Below are 19,959 nucleotides of genomic sequence, written 5' to 3'. Positions count from 1 at the left end.
AGGGGGCTGCAGTTTGCTCACAGCTGGTGGAAGTGACACAGCCAGGAGGAGAAGGAATTCTGCTCCTGGATTCGTGTTGGTGGCACCTCACCAGTTTCTCTGCCGGGAGACAGTGGAGGCAATTAAAACTTTGGAATTTCCCAGGAAGAGAACCCTGCTGGGACCTCCAGTACAAACAGGAGCTCCCTCCCGTGTCTGAGGAGCCGGGAGTGCCGGCGGCTTCTGGCTTCTCTCCCTCTGGAGGGAATTTCTCTCCCTGTTTCCTCAGCAGAAATGAATCAGTCCTTGGACTGTGCTCAGTTCCCACTCGTGAGGCTTTGCCTCCTTCTCCTCCCTGAACTTCAGATGTTCCTGATCAGCAGCTCTGGGTGTGGAGAGGCTGCTGCAGCCCAGCCCAGCCCCAGCTCAGGTGAAACTACAGCAGCAGGAGCATCGCTCTCATTTCTCCTCCATCTCTCTCATTTTTCCTCCATCTCTTTCATTTTTCCTCCATCTCTCTCATTTTTCCTCCATCTCTTTCATTTTTCCTCCATCTCTCTCATTTTTCCTCCACTCATTCCTTCCCTTGACACCCATTTTCTGTAAAGAACGACCCCTTGAGATGACTGAAAAAAAACCAAATTATCTGCTCTCTTAGGCCAGCGTTGAGCATTGAATTTCAGATGATGGCAGAGAAGGACTTTGTCCTCTTAGAGTTCGGTGGGGGTTCAGGGGCTGGATATTATTTCTATTTTAATATTGCCATATTAAATGGAATTGGTGCCAATTACAAGTGTGCCAATTACAAATGTGGTTCTAAGCAATTTTTTAATCAAAATTGATTGAGATTCGCCTGATTGCAGCCAAAACCTTTAGGGTCTAGGATAAATAGCTAACAGTGAAGGAAAATTTCCCATTTCTTTTATCCCTTTCTTCTCACATTGGTGTGGGTTTGATCCCCAGTCACGACGTGCCTTGTTTATACCCTCTCATATCTTTGGGACAAAATATTGTACAATTTGAGTCGTGTTCCCCCTGCTTTAGGAAACACAGTTTTGTTCTCTCGATGTACAGGATCAATGCACAACTTGAAACAGTATTTAAAAACCTTTGGAGAAGCCATCAATTCCTGGAGAGCTCTTTTGCAGCCCATCAATTCTGGGCAGATCTAATGAAAAGCAGTGTTTGAATATGAGACAGGGACTTATTCCACTCATTCCACATCTGTCACTGTGGCAGCAACATTATCAGACGTTCCTATTAAATCCTGGATTTATTTGTTGGGAGTAATGGAGGGAGCAGGTTGCCATCTTTTGGATCACCGCATGGAAGAGCAACTGCACTTTTTCCTTTATTGCCATAATTCTCTTTTTGAAGAATGTGCCCCATTCCCCACATGATGCTCTGGCCCCAGCTCCATGTGAGGACGCTCCAGGCCCTGGAATACCATGGAAGGTCCAGCTCCATGGAATTTCAGGGCTGAAATGGCAGGAATTCAGCGAGCTGGGAGTGCTGGAGGTCAGGAGAAGGCTCTGGGGGAGTCGTTACGGGATTCTTGACACCTTCTCTGCTCTTTCTTTGCGGCCCCTTGGGCTGGAGGCACCTTTGGCCTGGCCTGAGAGGTCGAGTCCAAACTCACTTCGGTCTGCAGCTCTGCCGTGAGTGGGGAGCACAAATTCCTGGGGGAAAAAAATGGGCTTTAAGTGTCTAAATAAAAGCTGAGTTGACTTCAATTTTGGAAGGCCTGTGCATCTGGGCACCCAAAGATATGGAGAGGTTCCCAACGGGATTCTTCCACCTGCGGATAAGGAACTGCTCCAAGGGACTGGGCTGCGTTTGAGGGACTCATCGCTGTCCCCAAGCTTTGTTTGACCCCCAGGCTTCCATCCCTGTCAACTTCCAGAGGAAACAATCCCAAGAGCACTCAAAGCAATTATTAATGGCTTTCTAATTAGAATATCTAGATAGTTTGTTTATTTGATCAGCCCTCCACGGCGGAAAATCAAAGGCTTCTGTGCATCTCATGCCGAGTTTTTCATCAGTGGGGCTTTTCGTCAGGAGCCCGACACGTCATAAAAAACAGATCAAGCCATTTAAAAGAAATATTTTGCCCAAGGAACAATAACAAGGCTTAGAAGGCTTTTTCTTTTTTTCTGGGAGTTTCCTTTAGGGAAACCTTTTCATTTCCTGATTGAAAGATCAAATCTGCCCATGGAGGGAGCAGTGGGGTGTGGATGATTTTCCTCCTGATCTCTAGAAAAACACACTCAGTTAAAGAGTCCGTGGAGAGGTTCTGCTTTAAAGGGGAAGGCATTTGTGTGATTGGAAAGGAGGATTAGGAATTTATCTGTAGGGAAGGCGAGGAAAGCTTCAAATTCAGTTCACAGTGTCAGTGGAACTGTCAGTGTGATGTTACAGGGCTTTCAAACCTGGAATGCACTCGGCAAGGGTGACCCAATAAATCACAAAGTTCTCTCTTTGCTGCACCCAGGCTGGCCTGCAGATGGTTTAGAAGCTGGTGAATGCTTTCATCTCAAATTAGAAATTAATAGCTGTATTTTAATTCAGTTTGTATTAAATTGACCAGTTTTATGAAGTATTATATAATCCCATAGATTCCTAAATTGCTTATTACCAAGACGTGCAATTTCTTAGGTTAATATGCCTCTAATCACATCTAACACAATGATGTTTGTTTAATTCCTGTAGTTACTAATTATCAGTTGGCTTTTTATGAGCTACAAACAGACCTTTAATAGGGCCTGGAGAGGGAACTGGGGGCTGCAGCATCTTTGTCCTGTGTCTCCTGTCTGTTGTTTCTCTACATTTTCCATGCCAAGACGTCTCTTCTGTCAGTCCATGCCAATTTTCGGATCTCATTCCCATAGAAATACAAGAATTAACAAGATTAATGATAATTTTGTAGAATTTAGGCTCCAAATGTCCCCTGAAACCAACTTTTTTCACTAGGACGTGGTCTGAGACATGCCGAAAATAAACTTTTTTCTCCAGCTTAGATTTTTACATGGAAAAGGTTTCCATTCCATACACTGAAGAAGCCACCCTATGCCCAACCCCATCATCCTGCAAAATATTTCAGGCTTGATTCCAAAGACCTTGATTTAATTCTCAGACTGGCAGGATCCAAGTCTAAGTGAGTGGAGCTCGGGGTGGGATTTGAAATCACAGAATCATGGAATGGTTTGGGCGGGGAGGGACCTTAAAATAATTTCATTAAAACCCCCTGGCATGGGCAGGGACACTTTCCCCTATCCCAGGGTGCTCCAAGCCCCGTCCAGCCTGGCCTTGGACACTTCCAGAGATCCAGGGGCAGCCACAGCTTCCCTGGGCAGCAATGGATGCAGGATGCTCGTAGGATCTCTTTGTAGAATTTCTCACAGTGGAAATTAGAGTAAGACAAGGGGAAACGGCCTGCAGAGAAAGGAATCCAAGGAAAAGCTGGGCTTTATTTAAGACAAGCTCCATTCTGGACAACACTTGGATTTATATTCCGGTTTGTTTGTGTGTGTACAAGCGCTCAAGAGATCGGGAACTGCCCCATCCCCATGGAACAGGTCAGGAACTGCCCCATCCCTGTGGAACTGATCAGGAACTGCCCCATCCCCGTGGAAATGACCAGGAACTGCCCCATCCCTGTGGAACTCATCAGGAACTGCCCCATCCCCGTGGAAATGACCAGGAACTGCCCCATCCCCGTGGAACAGGTCAGGAACTGCCCCATCCCTGTGGAACAGGTCAGGAGCTGCCCCATCCCTGTGGAAATGACCAGGAACTGCCCCATCCCTGTGGAACTGATCAGGAGCTGTCCCATCCCTGTGGAAATGACCAGGAACTGCCCCATCCCTGTGGAACTGACCACGAACTGCCCCATCCCCGTGGAACTGATCAGGAACTGCCCCATCCCCGTGGAACTGATCAGGAACTGCCCCATCCCTGTGGAACTGATCAGGAACTGCCCCATCCCTGTGGAACAGGTCAGGAGCTGCCCCATCCCTGTGGAACTGACCACGAACTGCCCCATCCCTGTGGAACTCATCAGGAACTGCCCCATCCCTGTGGAACTGAGCAGGAACTGCCCCATCCCCGTGGAAATGACCAGGAACTGCCCCATCCCCGTGGAACTGATCAGGAACTGCCCCATCCCTGTGGAACTGATCAGGAACTGCCCCATCCCTGTGGAACTGATCAAGAATTGCCCCATCCCGGTGGAACTGACCAGGAGCTGCCCCATCCCCGTGGAACTGACCAGGAACTGCCCCATCCCTGTGGAACTGAGCAGGAACTGCCCCATCCCCGTGGAAATGACCACGAACTGCCCCATCCCCGTGGAACTGATCAGGAACTGCCCCATCCCTGTGGAACTGATCAGGAACTGCCCCATCCCTGTGGAACTGATCAAGAATTGCCCCATGTCCATGGACCATCAGCCACTGGTGGATGTTCAGCAGGTTGTCCTGGATTTCCTGGAGAAAACCAACAGTTAGCTGGTGTTTCTGCTGGAACTCCCGATTTTGGGGCAGTGGCTCAATGCCCTGTGGGACCTTTTCTCCAGCCTGAGGCTGCCGCCTCCTCCCTCGATGCCGGGGGCAGCTGCAAAGACCATGGAGGTGATTTGGGAGAAAAGAAGAGAGAGGAGGCCCAGCCACGGCCCAGCCACGGATTCTGTCTGCAGTGGGAAGTAAACTGGAAATGTACTGAAATTTCAGGAGACTGACTTTGGGAATTGCACCTCCAGCCCCAGCTACCCAAAGGCTCCTGCTCCAATGCAGGCACCAACCCCAGTGGGGCTCCCAGTGGGATCTGCAGCTCTTAGAAATCCTGGGCTAACTGAGGAGCTTGGAGACCCTCACCTAAAACTGCAAAACTGCAGCTGGCAGATTTCCTGAGCTGCTCACATGTCACAGGGACCAGCTCAGTGACAGCAGAGCTCACAAACCTCCTCAGAGCCAAGCACATTGATGCTCAAGCACCTAAACATTTTAATAAACAAGATTTTTAATTTTTTTTTTTCTTTCAATCAATGAAAATTACCTGAGGAAACACAGACTGCAGAACAAAAGGCCTGTTCCAAAAAGCAGCCAGGCACTTTTGTGTTTGTTCCAAGTGGAAGCAGAACACACAGACCTGCTCATATTTCAGCGCTAAGCTCAGCACCTGTGTTTGTCCTTTGGAATGTGTTTGATGGGAATGTTTGATGGGGCATTTTCCTGAATAGGGATATTTTTCTGCGCTGCCTCCAAAGGGATGTTCCAGGGCTGTTGCCTGTGATTTTTCAGTGGCGTGAAATGCGCTGGAATTGTTTATCCCAGCTCTGTCTGCCTAATGTGCCCAATCAATCTGTCTCTGAGGTGAAGCTGCGTGCTCCGCTAATCACCGCGCTACCACAGAACATCTTGCTTATTTTTACTCTAAATTATGATCGGCTTGGAAATGAACTCTGAATTTGATTTATCAACAGCTCTGATGCTAATTCACCAATGAAGTCATGGTGCTCTGAGACTAAATATTAGCGCTAATGAGAAAACATCGCTTCCCCGTTTTGCAACTCCGAGTTTCCACCGCATGTGGACAGCTCCTAAAGTTGCGTGTAATTAATTCATGCAATCATTAACTGGGCAAGCACTTCCAGAAGAATCAGTTTACCTGGATTAGAGATTCCCAGCAAATGTGAAACCAGACAATGTTCGACTAGCAGAGGAAATTCATGCTGTGTTTTTATGGTTTAAAGAGGGAAATGTGTCCCCTGTAGGGCATGGCTGGTTGTCCCCTGGCAGCCTCCAGCAGGAGGGGCGGAGCAGGTGTTGAGTTTTTGAACCAGGGTGTTCCTCCTCTTTGAAAACAGAGGCGCCAGAGTTGAAGGGTTTGAACTGCAGTGTCTAAACAGTGCCTGGATACAGACAAGCTGTCCAGACTGAGGCAGCTGAGACAGCCTGGGACTCAAAAATGCATCATTTTCCCTGCCAGGATGCGGGGCTTAGGCTCTTTCTGGAGCAGTCATTTGTCTGAGGCTCCTGTGACAGTGTGAGCCTTTGCACCACCTCCTTTCAGGGGAAAAAACAAACTCCACTCCATCCAAACTTCTCCCCAGAGTCTGCTGGGCTTGCCAGTCCTTCCACAGATTAACATCCCTGTCTCCTGTTGGGAATTCTGGCAGTGAGTCACCCAGACAGCCACGGCCATTCCTGAGTCTCCACAAAGACCTTCCTGCCCTGCAGGATGATGGATGATGAGGGACATGTCTTTCAAAACGAGCGTGAAGAACAAACTCATCGCATCTCCACCACAGAATAGACCTGTTCCCAAAACCTGGGCGGCCAAAGTTTGATTTAACAAGCACCAGGGAACTGTTTCAACCCGGGACGGGTGATTTCATCTGGTTGAAGTGAGGCAGAGAGTTCGCATCTGCCTGACCCCCCGAGGAGGCTGCGCTGCAATGAGGCTGCTGCTGTGGGCACAGAGGGAAATACCCAGGCAGGAGCTGCAGCTGGGCACAGAACTTGGTATTCCCTCCTGGAATTGCTTTGTAGGGAGGTGTCACACCCTAGGGATCGTGTTGGGCTGGATTCCAGCTTGTCTGAGGTGTCCTGTTGGGAGGCAGAGCAAGGAATTAAGAATGTGTGAGTGTTTAACACAGGAGAGGAGAGAGAGAGAGAGAGAGAAAAGCACTCTGGAAATGAGGTCACTGGGCGTCACTCAGACCCCAGTCCAAATCCTTGAAAGCTCCCTGATTCCAGTGGGAATATGGTGAGGTTACATCCCTACTGCTGTGCTTTCCAAGTTCCAGAGCAAGGATTTTTGTTGATGTTTGGCTAAAAATCTAGGTTTTAATGGCTGCACCTACAAAAAAACCAGAAGCCCAGGCTGAATTCTAAACTATTATTAATAGAACTTTCTTGTGTAATAATCACAGCTAATTAACTCCCAGACATTTTCAACCTCAGTAAAACTGAGAGAATTCAGTGCTGTGTCAGAGAAAGATAAAAGACAAAGGATCCAGATTGCATTTGCATGTTTGGATGCCTGAAGTTTGAGCTGAACATCAGTGGTGGCTGTCAGAGGTTAAAAGCAGGCGGGGCATGTTGGAAAACACCTTCTTCATGCAGGCCAGAATCTCCCTGAATTTCAGACAACACCTTTTCAATGCAGGCCAGAATCAACCTGAATTTTGGGTAACACCATTTAACATCAGGCCAGATTCTCCCTGAATTTTGGGCAACACCTTTTCATGCAGGCCAGATTCTCTCTAAATTTCAGGTAACACCTTTATAATGAAGGCCAGAATCTCCCTGAATTTCAGATAACACCTTTTCAATGCAGAACAGAATCTCACTGAATGTCAAGTAACAAATTTTCAGTGCAGGCCAGAATCTCATTGAATTTCAGGTAACACCATTTTGATGCAGGCCTGAATTTCAGGTAACACCTTTTCATGCAGGCCATATTCTCCCTGAATTTTGGTTAACACCTTTTCAATGCAGGCCAGAATCAACCTGAATTTTGGGAAACACCTTTTTCATGCAGGCCAGATTCTCCCTGAATTTTGGGTAACACCTTTTCAATGCAGAACAGAATCAACTTGAATTTTGGGGAACACCATTTTGATGCAGGCCTGAATTTTGCGTAACACCTTTATAATGAAGGCCAGACTCTCCCTGAATTTCAGGTAACACCTTTTCATGCAGGCCAGAATCAACCTGAATTTTGGTTAACACCTTTATAATGCAGGCCAGAATCTCCCTGAATTTCAGGTAACACCTTTTCATGTAGGCCGGACTCTCCCTGAATTTCGGGTAACACCTTTTCAATGTAGAACAGAATCAACTTGAATTTCAGGCAACACCTTTTTCATGCAGGCCAGATTCTCCCTGAATTTCGGGTAACACCATTTCAATGCAGAACAGAATCAACTTGAATTTTGGGAAACACCATTTTGATGCAGGCCTGAATTTCAGGTAACACCTTTATAATGAAGGCCAGATTCTCCCTGAATTTTGGTTAACACCTTTTCATGCAGGCCAGACTCTCCCTGAATTTTGGGTAACACCTTTTCAATGCAGAACAGAATCAACTTGAATTTCGGGCAACACCTTTTTCATGCAGGCCAGATTCCCCCTGAATTTTGGGAAACACCATTTCAATGCGGGCCGGAATTTCCCTGAATTTTGGATGGCTCCAGCTACTCCAGCAGGTTTTGAGGGGAGCACTTGTGCTGCAGCGAAACCTCTCCAGTGTCACTTGGACTTGACAAGGAGGATTTGCATTCCTTAAACTCCCACCGCTAAATCTTTTGTCTTCCTCCCGTGGCTGGGGGTTTATGTAAATTGTGCTCATAACAGGAGCTCTGTTTGAAGTGTGTGGCTGCTTGGATGCAACATTTATCACGTTTAGAGTGGAGGTCTGTGGGGTGTGGGCTTCAGAAGTCAATACTGGGAAACTAATCCAGGCCTAGAGCCCAAAACCCGCTGAACAATCCCAGCTCTCGCAGGGGAACAGCTCCAGGCTTTGCTTAGTTAACTGTTTGTGATTTTGGATAGAATAATGAAATCATCATGGAATGGGTTGGGTGGGAAGGGACCACAAGGCCCATCCAGTGCCACCCCTGACATGGCAGGGACAACTCCAACTGTCCCAGGGTGCTCCAAGCCCCATCCAGCCTGGCCTTGGGCACTTCCAGGGATCCAGGGCAGCCACAGCTGCTCTGGGAATTCCATCCCAGCCTCTCCCACCCTCCCGGGGAAGGATGGACAGTGTGGCAGAGAGTTCTACCTGGTGCCACGTACGGGCCCAACCCAAACTGCTCATTGCGTGTCGGTGATTTTGGAGCTCGTTCTCATGCTGATTTCTGTTTTCCTGATGCAAAAAAAAAAGTTCAGCGCTTCGGGTAAGAATTGGGCAGTGCTGGTTTGAGAAATTAAAATGGAAATGAAAAGAGAAAAATTAAATAGAAGATTTTCAGAAAATGCTGCGCAGAGTCACAGCAGCTCAAGAGAACTGTGGCTGCCCCTGGATCCCTGGCAGTGTCCAAGGCCACGTTGGAGCCACCTGGGACAGTGGGAGGTGTCCCTGCCATGGCAGGGGTGGCACTGGACAGGCTTTAAGGTCCTTTTCAACCCAAACAACTCCATAATTCCATGTTAAATCCCTCCAGGGATGGGGACTCCACCAGCCCATTGCAGTGCTTGAGGACGCGATCCCAGGGCTGTATTAATTCGTCTGGATTTTTAAACATTTATTTGACTGGAATTTGTTCTGATTTTTTTTTTTTTTTTTTTTTTTTTTTTTTTTTTTTTTTTTTGTCTCTTGGAGGCCAAAGCAGTTGAAAAGGCCCAGCTTAGGTCACAGCTGGGTTGTTTCAGTTTCTGCACAAACAGTTCTCACCTCAAAGAGCTCCAGACTCCAAGGACGAGCAGGGGCAGGACTGAAGCTTCTCATTTTACAGCTCGTAAAATGACTTGTGCAAGGTTATATCTGAGTGTCTCAGGTATTAGTTCCATAGCAGGAGTGAAAAAAAAAAAAAAAAATTACCTCAGAACCCAGAACAGAAACACTTCTAAAATTAATTCCCTGCAACTGAGATGATATTGAATGTGTTTTGTTGATCTCTGAATCTGTGAAAATAGAATAGTAACAGCTCTGTGTAGAGTGAACAGCATCCCCAGTGTTTTCCATCATTTTCCTGGATGAGTGCTGGCACAATTGTCCCCACAACTGCAGCAGATTCCACGGCCAAGGCTGTGTCCTGGAAAAGCTTTCTGGGGGCTCAGGTGTCACCTACAGGGTAAATAAAACCTGAGCCCTTGTGTCTTCCTGCAAATGCAAAGCTGTTTTCCAGGGAAGGACAGGACTCTTTGTGGGACAGTCCTGGCGTCCTCCCTTTGACCAAGAGGGTTTGAATTGCCCTTGTGGTTATTTTCCTGCTTCTAGAGGCTTCCCAAGGGCTGTCAGAGGTGGAGGGGGCTGGTGGCATCTCTGCCTTCAGTCTTTACTGGAGGACAAAGCTTCTCACATCCATTTGACACAATTACTTCTTTAATTTCCCTTAGTGAAATCCAGGCCCCAAAAGAGGGTGAGGAAGGGCAGCACGAGGGCCAGGCCTGAGAACCCCTAGCTGGGCCTCATTATCCTAAAAATGCTCTACAAATTAACCCGCAACATCCTGATTTTATTTAACCTGCAAATTAACCTGATACATCTCTTTTGTTTTATTTTTGCACTGATAAAGAATATCCACCCTCCCTCCACCCAGCCACCCTTACTGCAGCGATTTGTACGGGCACAGACCTTGGAAGTGAAAATTAGCAAAAAATTCTATTAAATCACTGGAAAAGGGCTGGAAAACTCAGTGTTTGTCACTTTTCAGGGATGTTGTGGGAATCCTGGTCCCTTGTGGAATCCTCTGGATCCCTCCCCCTCAGGGAAATCCCCAGAGCATTGCCTTGGAGAGACTCACCATAGAGTTTCCCCCACCTGGGTGGAGAGAAAGGACTTCCCATGGAGTCGTGCACTTCCCCATGAACCAGCCCTTGTCAGCGTTGAGTCAGGAATGGAAACGAAGGTGACACACAGACTCTAGGTCTCTTCTGAAGGCTAATCTGAGTTTATTAGGAACCCATTCTTCTATCCACCATTCCGATACAGGCGGGCCTGATTTGTCTTTTAACCAACACCCCTCACACCACTGGCTAATTAAGAAGACGCCCTTTGGTAAACATCTCATGAGAAAACAACTGTTCAAAACACCAGCTGCAAGATTGTTTTAATTCTTTCTCTCAGCCTTCTCACAGAAGGTTTTCCCAGAACCATGCCTAGGAAAGCGATCTGTTTCTCTCCCTCTGACTAAACTGTCGCATCCACAACTCCTTATGTCCCAAATTCCCCAGATGTCCCAAATTCTCGTGGTTTCTCCTTTCCCCATTCCCTCATTTGCTGTGGTATCCCTGGTGGCCAGCCCTGTCTGCCCTGCAGGGCAGTGCCCTTTGCCCTGCCCTTTGTGCCACCCCCGTGCCCTCAGACCACTGGCCACTGACCCCAGATTTAAACCTTGTGCACACCACGGGTCTTTTGTCCCTGATTTCCCTTTGGAATAAACCCATGCTGGAACTGACCCACAAAATTCCCTCCTGCCTCTCTTGGCTGAGCCCAGCGTGGTGAGTGCGGTGTGTGGACTCGGCTGCCTTGCCTGAATCCCTCCCTGTCACTGTAGGACACGAGAAAACACAGCGCACGCTTCTGCTTTTGGGATGGTAAAAAGAGAGGGTTTTATTTCTGACTCTAACATTTACAGTTTTCTAAAGATGACAGTGGATTGGAGGGTGAAAGTGCTACCTCTCCAACGACACTGGGCAAACTACTACTTTATCAACTTTCTCCTCCATGAAGGAATGCAAAACAATAAGTTATTTACAGAAAGTTGTGTGAGAAAGTTTGTTACAAGAATGTAAACTCAGAAGGCTTTCAAAAATCTTAAAAAATCAGGGCAACACCTCCCCAAGCAGCTTTTCCACAGGAGATGCTTGTTGGGGAATGGTAGCAGTTTCCACCATCTAAACCCCACGCTGCTACAGTCCCTTCTGTGCAAAACACGTTCACTCTCCTGTGAAAATTTAAGAAGTTTAGTAGAGGACAATAGGAGACAAAGACAGTAAAGCAAAGATTACGGCCCCAGCCAAGACCCCCCTGTTCCATTCGGGGGTACCCCTTAAATACCTTTTAATTGCATCAGCCTGTTGCACATTCATAGGCCCTTATGCACAGTAAACTCTTCCCCAAAGTAGTTTACGTGTTCCAAGAACTGTTTAGCACGGCTCCTCCTTGGCTCTGCCTTTTTAGAGCATGCACATTCCCTGGTTGTGGGTTTGGTCCTTTTCTATCCCCCGCAGTTGTTGGGCCCTGGCCCACACTGCCTTCAGAGGGTGAGTGCTGATGGCTGGCAGATCTGTGCAGGTGTCCTCATCCTGTGCTCGTGGGATGTTATCCCAGCCCAGCAGGCATTTTAACACAGGCACGCTTACACAGCTACTGCACTGAGCTTAATTAACAACAGAAATGAAAACTGTATCTTATAACAAAGTTACTTTAACACCACACATATAAATCCATTTTAATATTCGCGAAAAAACAATATTATAACATGTATCTGTAACACTCTGACTCCCGTTTGGAGCTTGCAGCCAGGCCTCAGGTGCTTAATGGGCTGTGTGTTATTGCTGCCGAGCCAGGACCTCCATCCCTCAGCTCTCCGGAACACAAACAGTCCTTGGCTTTTATGGAATCATAAAGAGCTGCCTTAAAGCTGAGGCCAACTCAGCCCTGACAGGGACTGGCACAGATATTGCTCTATCCAGGGGAGATCCAGGTTCTTGTGAATCCACAAGTGAGCGCAGTTGTCCCATCAAATTCCGCCCAGCAGCTCGTCCTCGGCGTCCCTGCCACTCAGCTGCCATGTCAAATCATATTTTCAGCTGAATTCCAGCTCTTGGAAGGATTTTGGGATCTCTCCAGCATTCTGCAGGGGATCCACATCAAGAGGAATTCTGACCCTGCAAAGTTTCCCAATTAGCTTTAATGCCTTTGCTTTTTCCATGCTTTTTTGGGGATGAAGTGCACCGAGCAATGAAAATTTGGGAGAAATTAGCTCTGTGGTCTTCACTTAAAGTTCAGCCTGGAAAATCAAAAGGCATTTGCTCCAAGATTGGATTATGTGTAGGATATCTCCAGCTATAATGAGCTCAGGTTTGCTGGCAGCGTTAGAATCAACTCTCGCCTCTCTCTCTCCTGCCACATGTGTTTTTCTCCCTCGGAGCATATTTCTTTCGACTTGATCAGCTCATCTCTTGCAGATGATAAAATTATCTGCAAAGATTTGTATCTGATGTTGTGCCATAAATCATATTTAGTCGTAGGATTAACATTTGCAAGCGTAGAATATTTATGGAAGGAAAAGAAAAAAAAAAAAGAAAAAAAAGCAGGTGGGGGGCTGGCAGTTTCTGAGGATTTACATAAGGAAGAGTTGGGATTCAGGATGGATCTGGCAGGCTTTGGAAATACATTTGTACAAGGTGGGGATGTGCTCAGCTCTGGTGAGCAGCAGTGGAGCTGCTTTACAGCGTTTATCTGGGGGAGGTTGGAAGATAAAGAACACGAGGAACCGTGACCTTGGGTGAGCAGCTTTGTCCTGGAAGCAATGAACAGATGTTCCAGCTGTGCTGGCACCACCCCCAACGCCAGCTGCCTCTGCCTTTGACATTCCCAGGCTGGTCTGGGCGCGCTGGAAACACTCAGTGCATTTCCAGGCACTGGGAAAGGGGGAAAGTTTACGGAAGCCACTGGGTTTACAAACCCTTGGGTTTGTATTTCAGAGCTGGGTCATCCAAAAGAGTCAGATCTGAGCAGTTTGAACATCTGCCCACAAACTGGGGAGAGGGAGAGAGGGAGGGAGGGCTGATCCCTCTGCTCTGGCTCCAGCTCTGCCAGGCAGGAGATCCATCCGGGAGCGGGGACACAGATCATGGAATCCTGGACCGGTTTGGGGTGGGAGGGACCTTGAAATCATTCCATTCCATCCCCTGCCATAGCCAGGGACACCTCCCACTATCCCTGGTGGCTCCAACCTGGCCCTGGACACTTCCAGGGGCAGCCGCAGCTTCTCTGGGAATTCCAGCCCAGCCCCTCCCCACCCTCCCAGGGAGGAATTCCTTCCCAATATCCCTCTAGCTGTGCTCTCTGGCAGTGTAAAACCGCTGTCCATATAAAAGGTCCCTCTCCCTCCCTTTTATCAGCCTCTTGAGGCGCTGGAGGGGGCTCTAAGATCCCCCTGGAGCATTTCCTCCTCCAGGCTGAACACCCGCAGCTCTCCCAGCCTGGCAGCGCTGCTCCAGAGGGGCCTGAACGTGCTGCAGGGAGCTGGGAACGCTCAGGGCTGTCTCCTGTGGGCTGATCCCGGGGGGTTGAGGCCGCATTGGGATTTCTGGTGATGCTGCACGGACACGAGGCTCTGGTGCTGGTGCTGACAGCTGCTGTTCTTTGGTCCCGTTTTTGGTGCAGGTCCCTCACCACATGAAGACTTTACCCTACTACAGCTACGACCAGCCCGTGATCGGCTACTGCCAGGCCCACAAGCCCCTCCACGTGAACAAGGGCTACGAGACGGTGTCCCGGGAGCCGGCGGAGGCCTCCAACCTGGACCTGGGCCGGGACCACAGCTTCATCGCCACCATCGCGCGCTCCGCCGCCCCGGCCATCTACATCGAGAGAATACCCAACTGACGGGGGCCGCCTCGGGGACAGCTCTGGGAGGGACCTTTCGTCTGGGAGGAGGCCAGGCGAGGCGCTCCAACGCCACCGTTCCGGCGGCAAACGCTCCGAGGGCCGGGGACGGCAGCGGCCTCCGCGCGCCGGGAGCGCCGGCGCGCGGAACGCGCGCGGAGGACTTCGGGATTTTCTTTGCTTTAAACTTTCAAACGAATTCCTCTATGTAAATATTAAAGAGAGAGATTGTCGAGTTCTTATTAAAAAGAACAACAGCAGCAGCAGCAACAACAACAACAGCAACAAATAGATTTCACTCTAGCTACATAAAGGGATGGATTAAGAGTTTTGTTTGTATATTTGATTTTTCTACATTGCACGGTTCCAGGGAAGGAGAACCACAGGTAAAAATAAATGGGGTGGGGAGGGCGAGGCTCTGGGGAGGGTCAGCCATGTTCCCTTATTAAGTGTTTATTACAAAGATCCGTTGACTATTTTTGTTCTTTTTAAACCAACAAAAGATAGCTCTATATTTTCTTTTTTTCCTTTCGGGGGTTGGGTTTTTTTTTTTTGGGGTTGTTTTTTAAGTGGTTGAGCATTAATATTTCAACCTTCAGACATGGGCATTAAAGCTTATGTTGAACCAAAAGGACCTTGGCAATTGATGCAGCAGAAACAAAGAAACTCGGGTGCATGTACATTTAAGACACAGGCTGTACACTATGGAGGGGGCTTTTGATTTTTTTATCTTCATTGTGCTTCATTGTTGACACTCTAATTCCTTTTCGGGCTCTAAAAAAATAAGGGGGGAGATACTGCAACGGAGTCACGACTCAGATTTCCAGGCCAGTGGTGCTTGTTAAGCAAAATTCGTGGACGTTTGGGAACCAAAATGGAAGTGAAGTGCTTGAAATGGATCAGGAGGAAAATCTTTTAAAGAGTATTTAGTGCAACTCACTGGATGACACAATTTCTAAAACACAGCAGAATGTGTAATGTCGTTTTTTGGTTTGGGTTTTGGTTTTGTTTTTTATTAATTATTATGATCAGTTAGCTTTTGTGTAGTTTTTATCAATAAAATGACAACAACGAACAAAAAAAAAAAGAAGTGGTGGAAAAAAAAAAAAAATAAACATATTATTTTGTGGTTGGGACACCACAGCCACGCTACTGTTTGAATGATTTCTCTGGGTGTGTGACACGGGGATCCCGTGGAGAGAGGGGACAATGTTGGCTCCTGTTCCTCCCCTCTTGGAAGGAAATCAGGGAATTGTTCTGAACTAAAAAAAAAAAAAAACTGAGCCCGAAGAAGCTCAATTTATTTGGTTTGTCTAAAAAAAGAGGTGGTTTGGAAGCTAGGGGAGGGGAAGAGAGGGAAAACAACCTTTTTTTTAAACCAAAAGTTGGGTTTTTAATCAGAAGGGAGGTTTTTCATCTGCAAACCTGAGCTGGAGCTAAACCAGCTCAGATTAGAACACAAGGGATGAGTTTTTATCTGGGGCGGGGAATAACACATCGACAAAGTTTAGGACAGAATGAATTTGGTGATTATTTCAGGTATTTATTTGGGTGTGTTACATGAAATCCTGGTCACAAGGCTTAATGAATTCCTGCAAGTGCTGAGTGCTGTCTCACAAACACAATATTCTATTGTCTCCTGTGTTTCTCACCTGGAAAACTGATTTATTTTTCCCTGGAAGGCAAGGAAGGATGGGGATGGATGTGCTGGGCTAGGCAGGGAAACGTGGACTCACAGAGTGAACCTGATGCGTGGAAGGTAATGCATTTAGAATTAAGTGTTGGGCCAGAAAGGAAAAGAAAATGGAGTGAAAATCCAGGTGAGGAGTTTCCAGCTCAGATCTCCTGAGATCTGTCAGCCTTGGCAGAGCCATGGATGGAGGGAAAAAGTGCTCCAAGCACGAGTTTAAAACACTGACCCATGCAGCTGAAAATGAAAGAGCTCCCACTCATTTCTGTCAGGTCCAGGTCAGCAGGAGGATGCATTCCAATAAATATCCAAAGGGGAACAGCATTCCCGTGCTCCTGAAGGATGAGAATGGAAAATGTTTTTATTTTAAGGATCGTTAACAGAATAATCCTGGTGTAATTTCTGAGAGGATCGTTCTGTGTCTGCCAGGACCGGGGAAGGAAATGTCACCCAGAAATATTTCTTGTCTTGGTGTGTTTTTTCCTTAACCCCCCACCTGCTGGGCATGTGGATATTGGAGAATATATTGTTTATTTTTTAATTTCATTTATAATCTTTTTGAATGCAACTTCCTCCTCTGCTCTGGGAAAAGCTACTGAAAGAGAAGGTAAAATTAAACAAACTCTCCCTTTTTTATTTCCTTATTTCAAAATAACCTAATTTTAGCATTGATTTGGAGGATGTTTGGAACTGACATTAGATTACAGATTTTCTTGGTAATTAGTGGGAATTGTGGGAACAAAACAAACTCTTGTGGGCACAATCTCTGGGTAAATTCATGGTTTTCTGCCTGAAATGTTGCTGGGTTTCCTCTATTTATACCCTGATGCCAGTTTGCATAAGAAGCCCATAACTTCTGTTTGTGCCCTTAAAAACAAAGGAGAAAATGCTCCAAGAATGAGTTGATGGCATGAAGTTAAACCTTCCTCAAGTGCTAGAAGTCTGGAAGAGCCAAAATTTGTGTCCTGGATTGCTTTGGATCAAAGCAGAAGCTATTGGGCTGAGCTCAAGTGATCAGACCAAAAGGGCTCTTTACAAACTGATGTGGGGCTCCAGATTTTAAAAAAATCAAAATTTTAATGCTCCTGCCTGCAATTAAAGCCAAAGAAATTTATACAAAATTTGCTCTCCAGCCATAATGTCAAAAGCCAAGATTAATGTGTTGATCCCCAGCCTTTTGTTATGAGTTTTATGTTTGTCGTGTTCTTTTTGAAGTCTCAGTTCCTGATTCTGTTGCACCTTCAGCTTCAGACCGTGTCCAAACTCTCTTTAGGCCAGGCCTTTCTACTCCTCTTCACACAGTTCGGCTGAGGGAAGTGGCTGCTCTGCAAGGGAGAACGGAGAAACTCAACCGGTTTCCAGGTAAGACCCAAAAACTAAAAATTAAACTTTGATGGTGTTACCAGGGATTCCTCTCCCAGCAAACAGCAAAGGGGCGTTAACGAAGGGACCTCGTTAGTGAGTGGTGGCTTTGGTGGCATCTTGGAGGTCACAGAGCCCCCAGAGGAGCCCCCAGAGGAGCCAAAGCTGTGAACTTTATGCTCTCCAAAAAAAAAAACAAATACTGATGGGTCTAAAAATAACAGATTCCCCAAGATTTTGGGGAAGATCAGATGCTGCTTTTCCCCCTCGCTCATAGTCACCTTGCAAATGTCCATGGGGCACTGAAATTCCCCCGGCCTGGGAATGCTGGGGTGGGATCTGCATCCCAGAGCCTGTCCCAGCTCTTCTCCCGCTCCGAGTTATTTCCAAGGCTGGCGATATTTTGCTGTGAGATTTAAAAATCTTTTGGAATAAGCTGCCCTTTTCAGTAATGAATTGCAAGTGTTCCGAAGATTGATAAACACAATTTCATCCTGACTCCCCACTGGAAAAAGTCCCTGAAGGAATTTGGCACGATGGCCATGGCAAATCTAGTGCTTTTATAGATATTTTCGAGCTGCAGAAGATTTAAGGCTCTAATGTAGTGTGTATTGAAAGTTATTAATTTTTAGGTGGTTTTGGCTCCTTTAAATGTCACTTGTCACTTTTTTAAAGCTGTAGAAAGGAAGGGGGGGGTTGGTGGGGTTGTGAGTCCATCAAGCTGGAACCTTGCCTTAAATTAAGAAAAATAAATTACCTGTCTGATATTAATGCCTTCCTCATAAGAGTGAGAGCAATAAAGAAAGCTCAGACTGACCTGGAGTTTGGGCTTGTTGGAGGGCAGGAATTAAAAACCTTCTGGATCCCCAGAAAATGGAGGAAAGCAGATTTCAGGGACACACCACCCATTCCTCAAGGCAAGAGCAGAAAACGTTCTGATCGCCAGAGATCCTGCTCATCACTGAGAAGATGAGGTTTGAATATCTTGATTTTAAAAAGTGTCATTATCAGTATGGTAAAGATAAGAATAAATTAAAAATAAGAATAAACCTGCCCCTTTTTGGGGAGGAGCTGTGGCTGGCCCATCCCTGGAAGTGTTCAAGGCCAGGTTGGATGGGGTTTGGAGCAACCTGGGACACTGGCAGGTGTCCCTACAAGGTGTTGGAAATGGATTTTTCAGGTGTCTTCCAACCCAAACCATTCCATATTCTCTGATTAAAAACTCCCCAGTCTGATCCCATTCTGTAAAAGAGTTAAGCAGAAAATCTCAATAAAGGAACTCAAATTCACAGCAAAGCTGGGTCCCAAGTGGAGCAAAACACCAAATATCCCTCATTTGCTCCGTGCAGTTACTCCAGCAGCACTTAGTGCCCGTTCCCGGCCTTGGGGGCCGGCTGCTGGGATTTAATAAACCGTGGGCAGCTTAAAGTAAATCAGGCCTAGCAGGGAATGCTGTCAGTCCTAACTGGAGCCAGGGGACACATCCCAGCCCTGCCACAGGCACGCCAGGACAGATCCCAGGCTGGTACAAACCCACCTGCCCCTGAGGCAGGGTTCTCTCGGTCTCTCAGTCTCAAGCTGCCCCAAGGGAAATAGAGGTTGGATGTGAGGAAGAAGTTTTTTACAGAAAGAGTGATGAAGTTCTGGAATGGCTGCCCGGGGAGGTGGTGGAGCCACCATCCCTGGGTGTGTTTAACAAAGCCTGGGTGTGGCACTGGGTGCCAGGGGTCAGTTCAGGTGTTGGGGCTGGGCTGGACTTGACAATCTTGAAGGTCTCTTCCAACCCAGTCATTCTGTGAATTCTGTCAATTCTGTGCTAAAAATGGGATTCATTTACATGCCAAAAAAAGCCTTTTTCCTTTCTTCACCCCTTTTTTCCCCTTGGGTGCCAGGGTTTAGTTGAGGTGTTGGGGCTGGATTGGACTCGATGATCTTGAAGGTCTCTTCCAACCCGGTGAATCTGTGATTAAACCCAGGTCTTTGCAAGCTTGCTCTCAGTAACAACTTTTGGTGCGAGCGGGACAGAAATCAGTGACAAAGTCAAACCAGGCCTCTGTGCCCGCCCCCCTCCCCTGCTACCCCCCCGGTGATATTTTGTGTATTAAAAAGGCAGAGGAAAATCAAGTTGATAAGGCACAAACTCCAGCAGCTCGTGACTTTCAATCAGCGCCTCGGGCTCCCCAGTGCTCTGGAGGGCTCTCGTTGCTAAAAGGGTGTGCTCAGAACAGCAGGATCCAGGGCATCTTGAGAGGCTGATGAGGGAGGGAAAAGAAAGCATTTTCCTCCCAAATCCTCCTGGGATTTAGGGTTGAAAGAGAGGGCAGGTTGGCAAATACGGTGATGTCAGTGTCCTGCTGGGATAGAAAATGTGGTCACGATAATTTAGAGCAAAATCTGTCATAAAATCTTGTCATAAAATCATAGAAGGGCCTGGGTTAGAAAATCCCTTTTAAATTCCGTGTTGGACAAAGGGAGCAACACTCCAATAAACTGTTGATGATATTCAAGTTGTAATTTATAAACGGTCTCCTCGAACATTGCGGTATTTGCAATGTATTTATATCATATTATGTAAGATAAATGGCTGGCAAACATTCATAAAGTATTTATTGGACATGCCACTGTTTGTTCAATGATTTATA

General features: G+C 47.0%; 1 protein-coding gene across 2 annotated transcripts in view; it reads left to right on the top strand.

The window, feature by feature from the left end:
• LRRTM4 (leucine rich repeat transmembrane neuronal 4) overlaps positions 1 to 15,417 on the top strand; it is a 226,024-nt gene extending 210,607 nt beyond the window's left edge. Inside the window, exon 3 of one of the 2 annotated variants that reach the window (XM_053966594.1) lies at positions 14,044 to 15,417. In XM_053966594.1, the coding sequence (XP_053822569.1) occupies positions 14,044 to 14,265 (222 nt within the window). In that variant the 3' untranslated portion in view covers positions 14,266 to 15,417. The remainder of the gene's footprint in view (positions 1 to 14,043) is intronic. The other variant, XM_053966597.1, reaches the window with a different exon arrangement.
• The last annotated feature ends 4,542 nt before the right edge of the window (positions 15,418 to 19,959 follow it).

Source organism: Vidua chalybeata, chromosome 28, assembly GCF_026979565.1.
Source record: "Vidua chalybeata isolate OUT-0048 chromosome 28, bVidCha1 merged haplotype, whole genome shotgun sequence".
In the NCBI taxonomy this organism is placed as follows: Eukaryota; Metazoa; Chordata; class Aves; order Passeriformes; family Viduidae; genus Vidua; species Vidua chalybeata.
The sequence above is the reverse complement of the archived record's forward strand: the minus strand, read 5'-3'. Positions and strand labels throughout refer to the sequence as shown.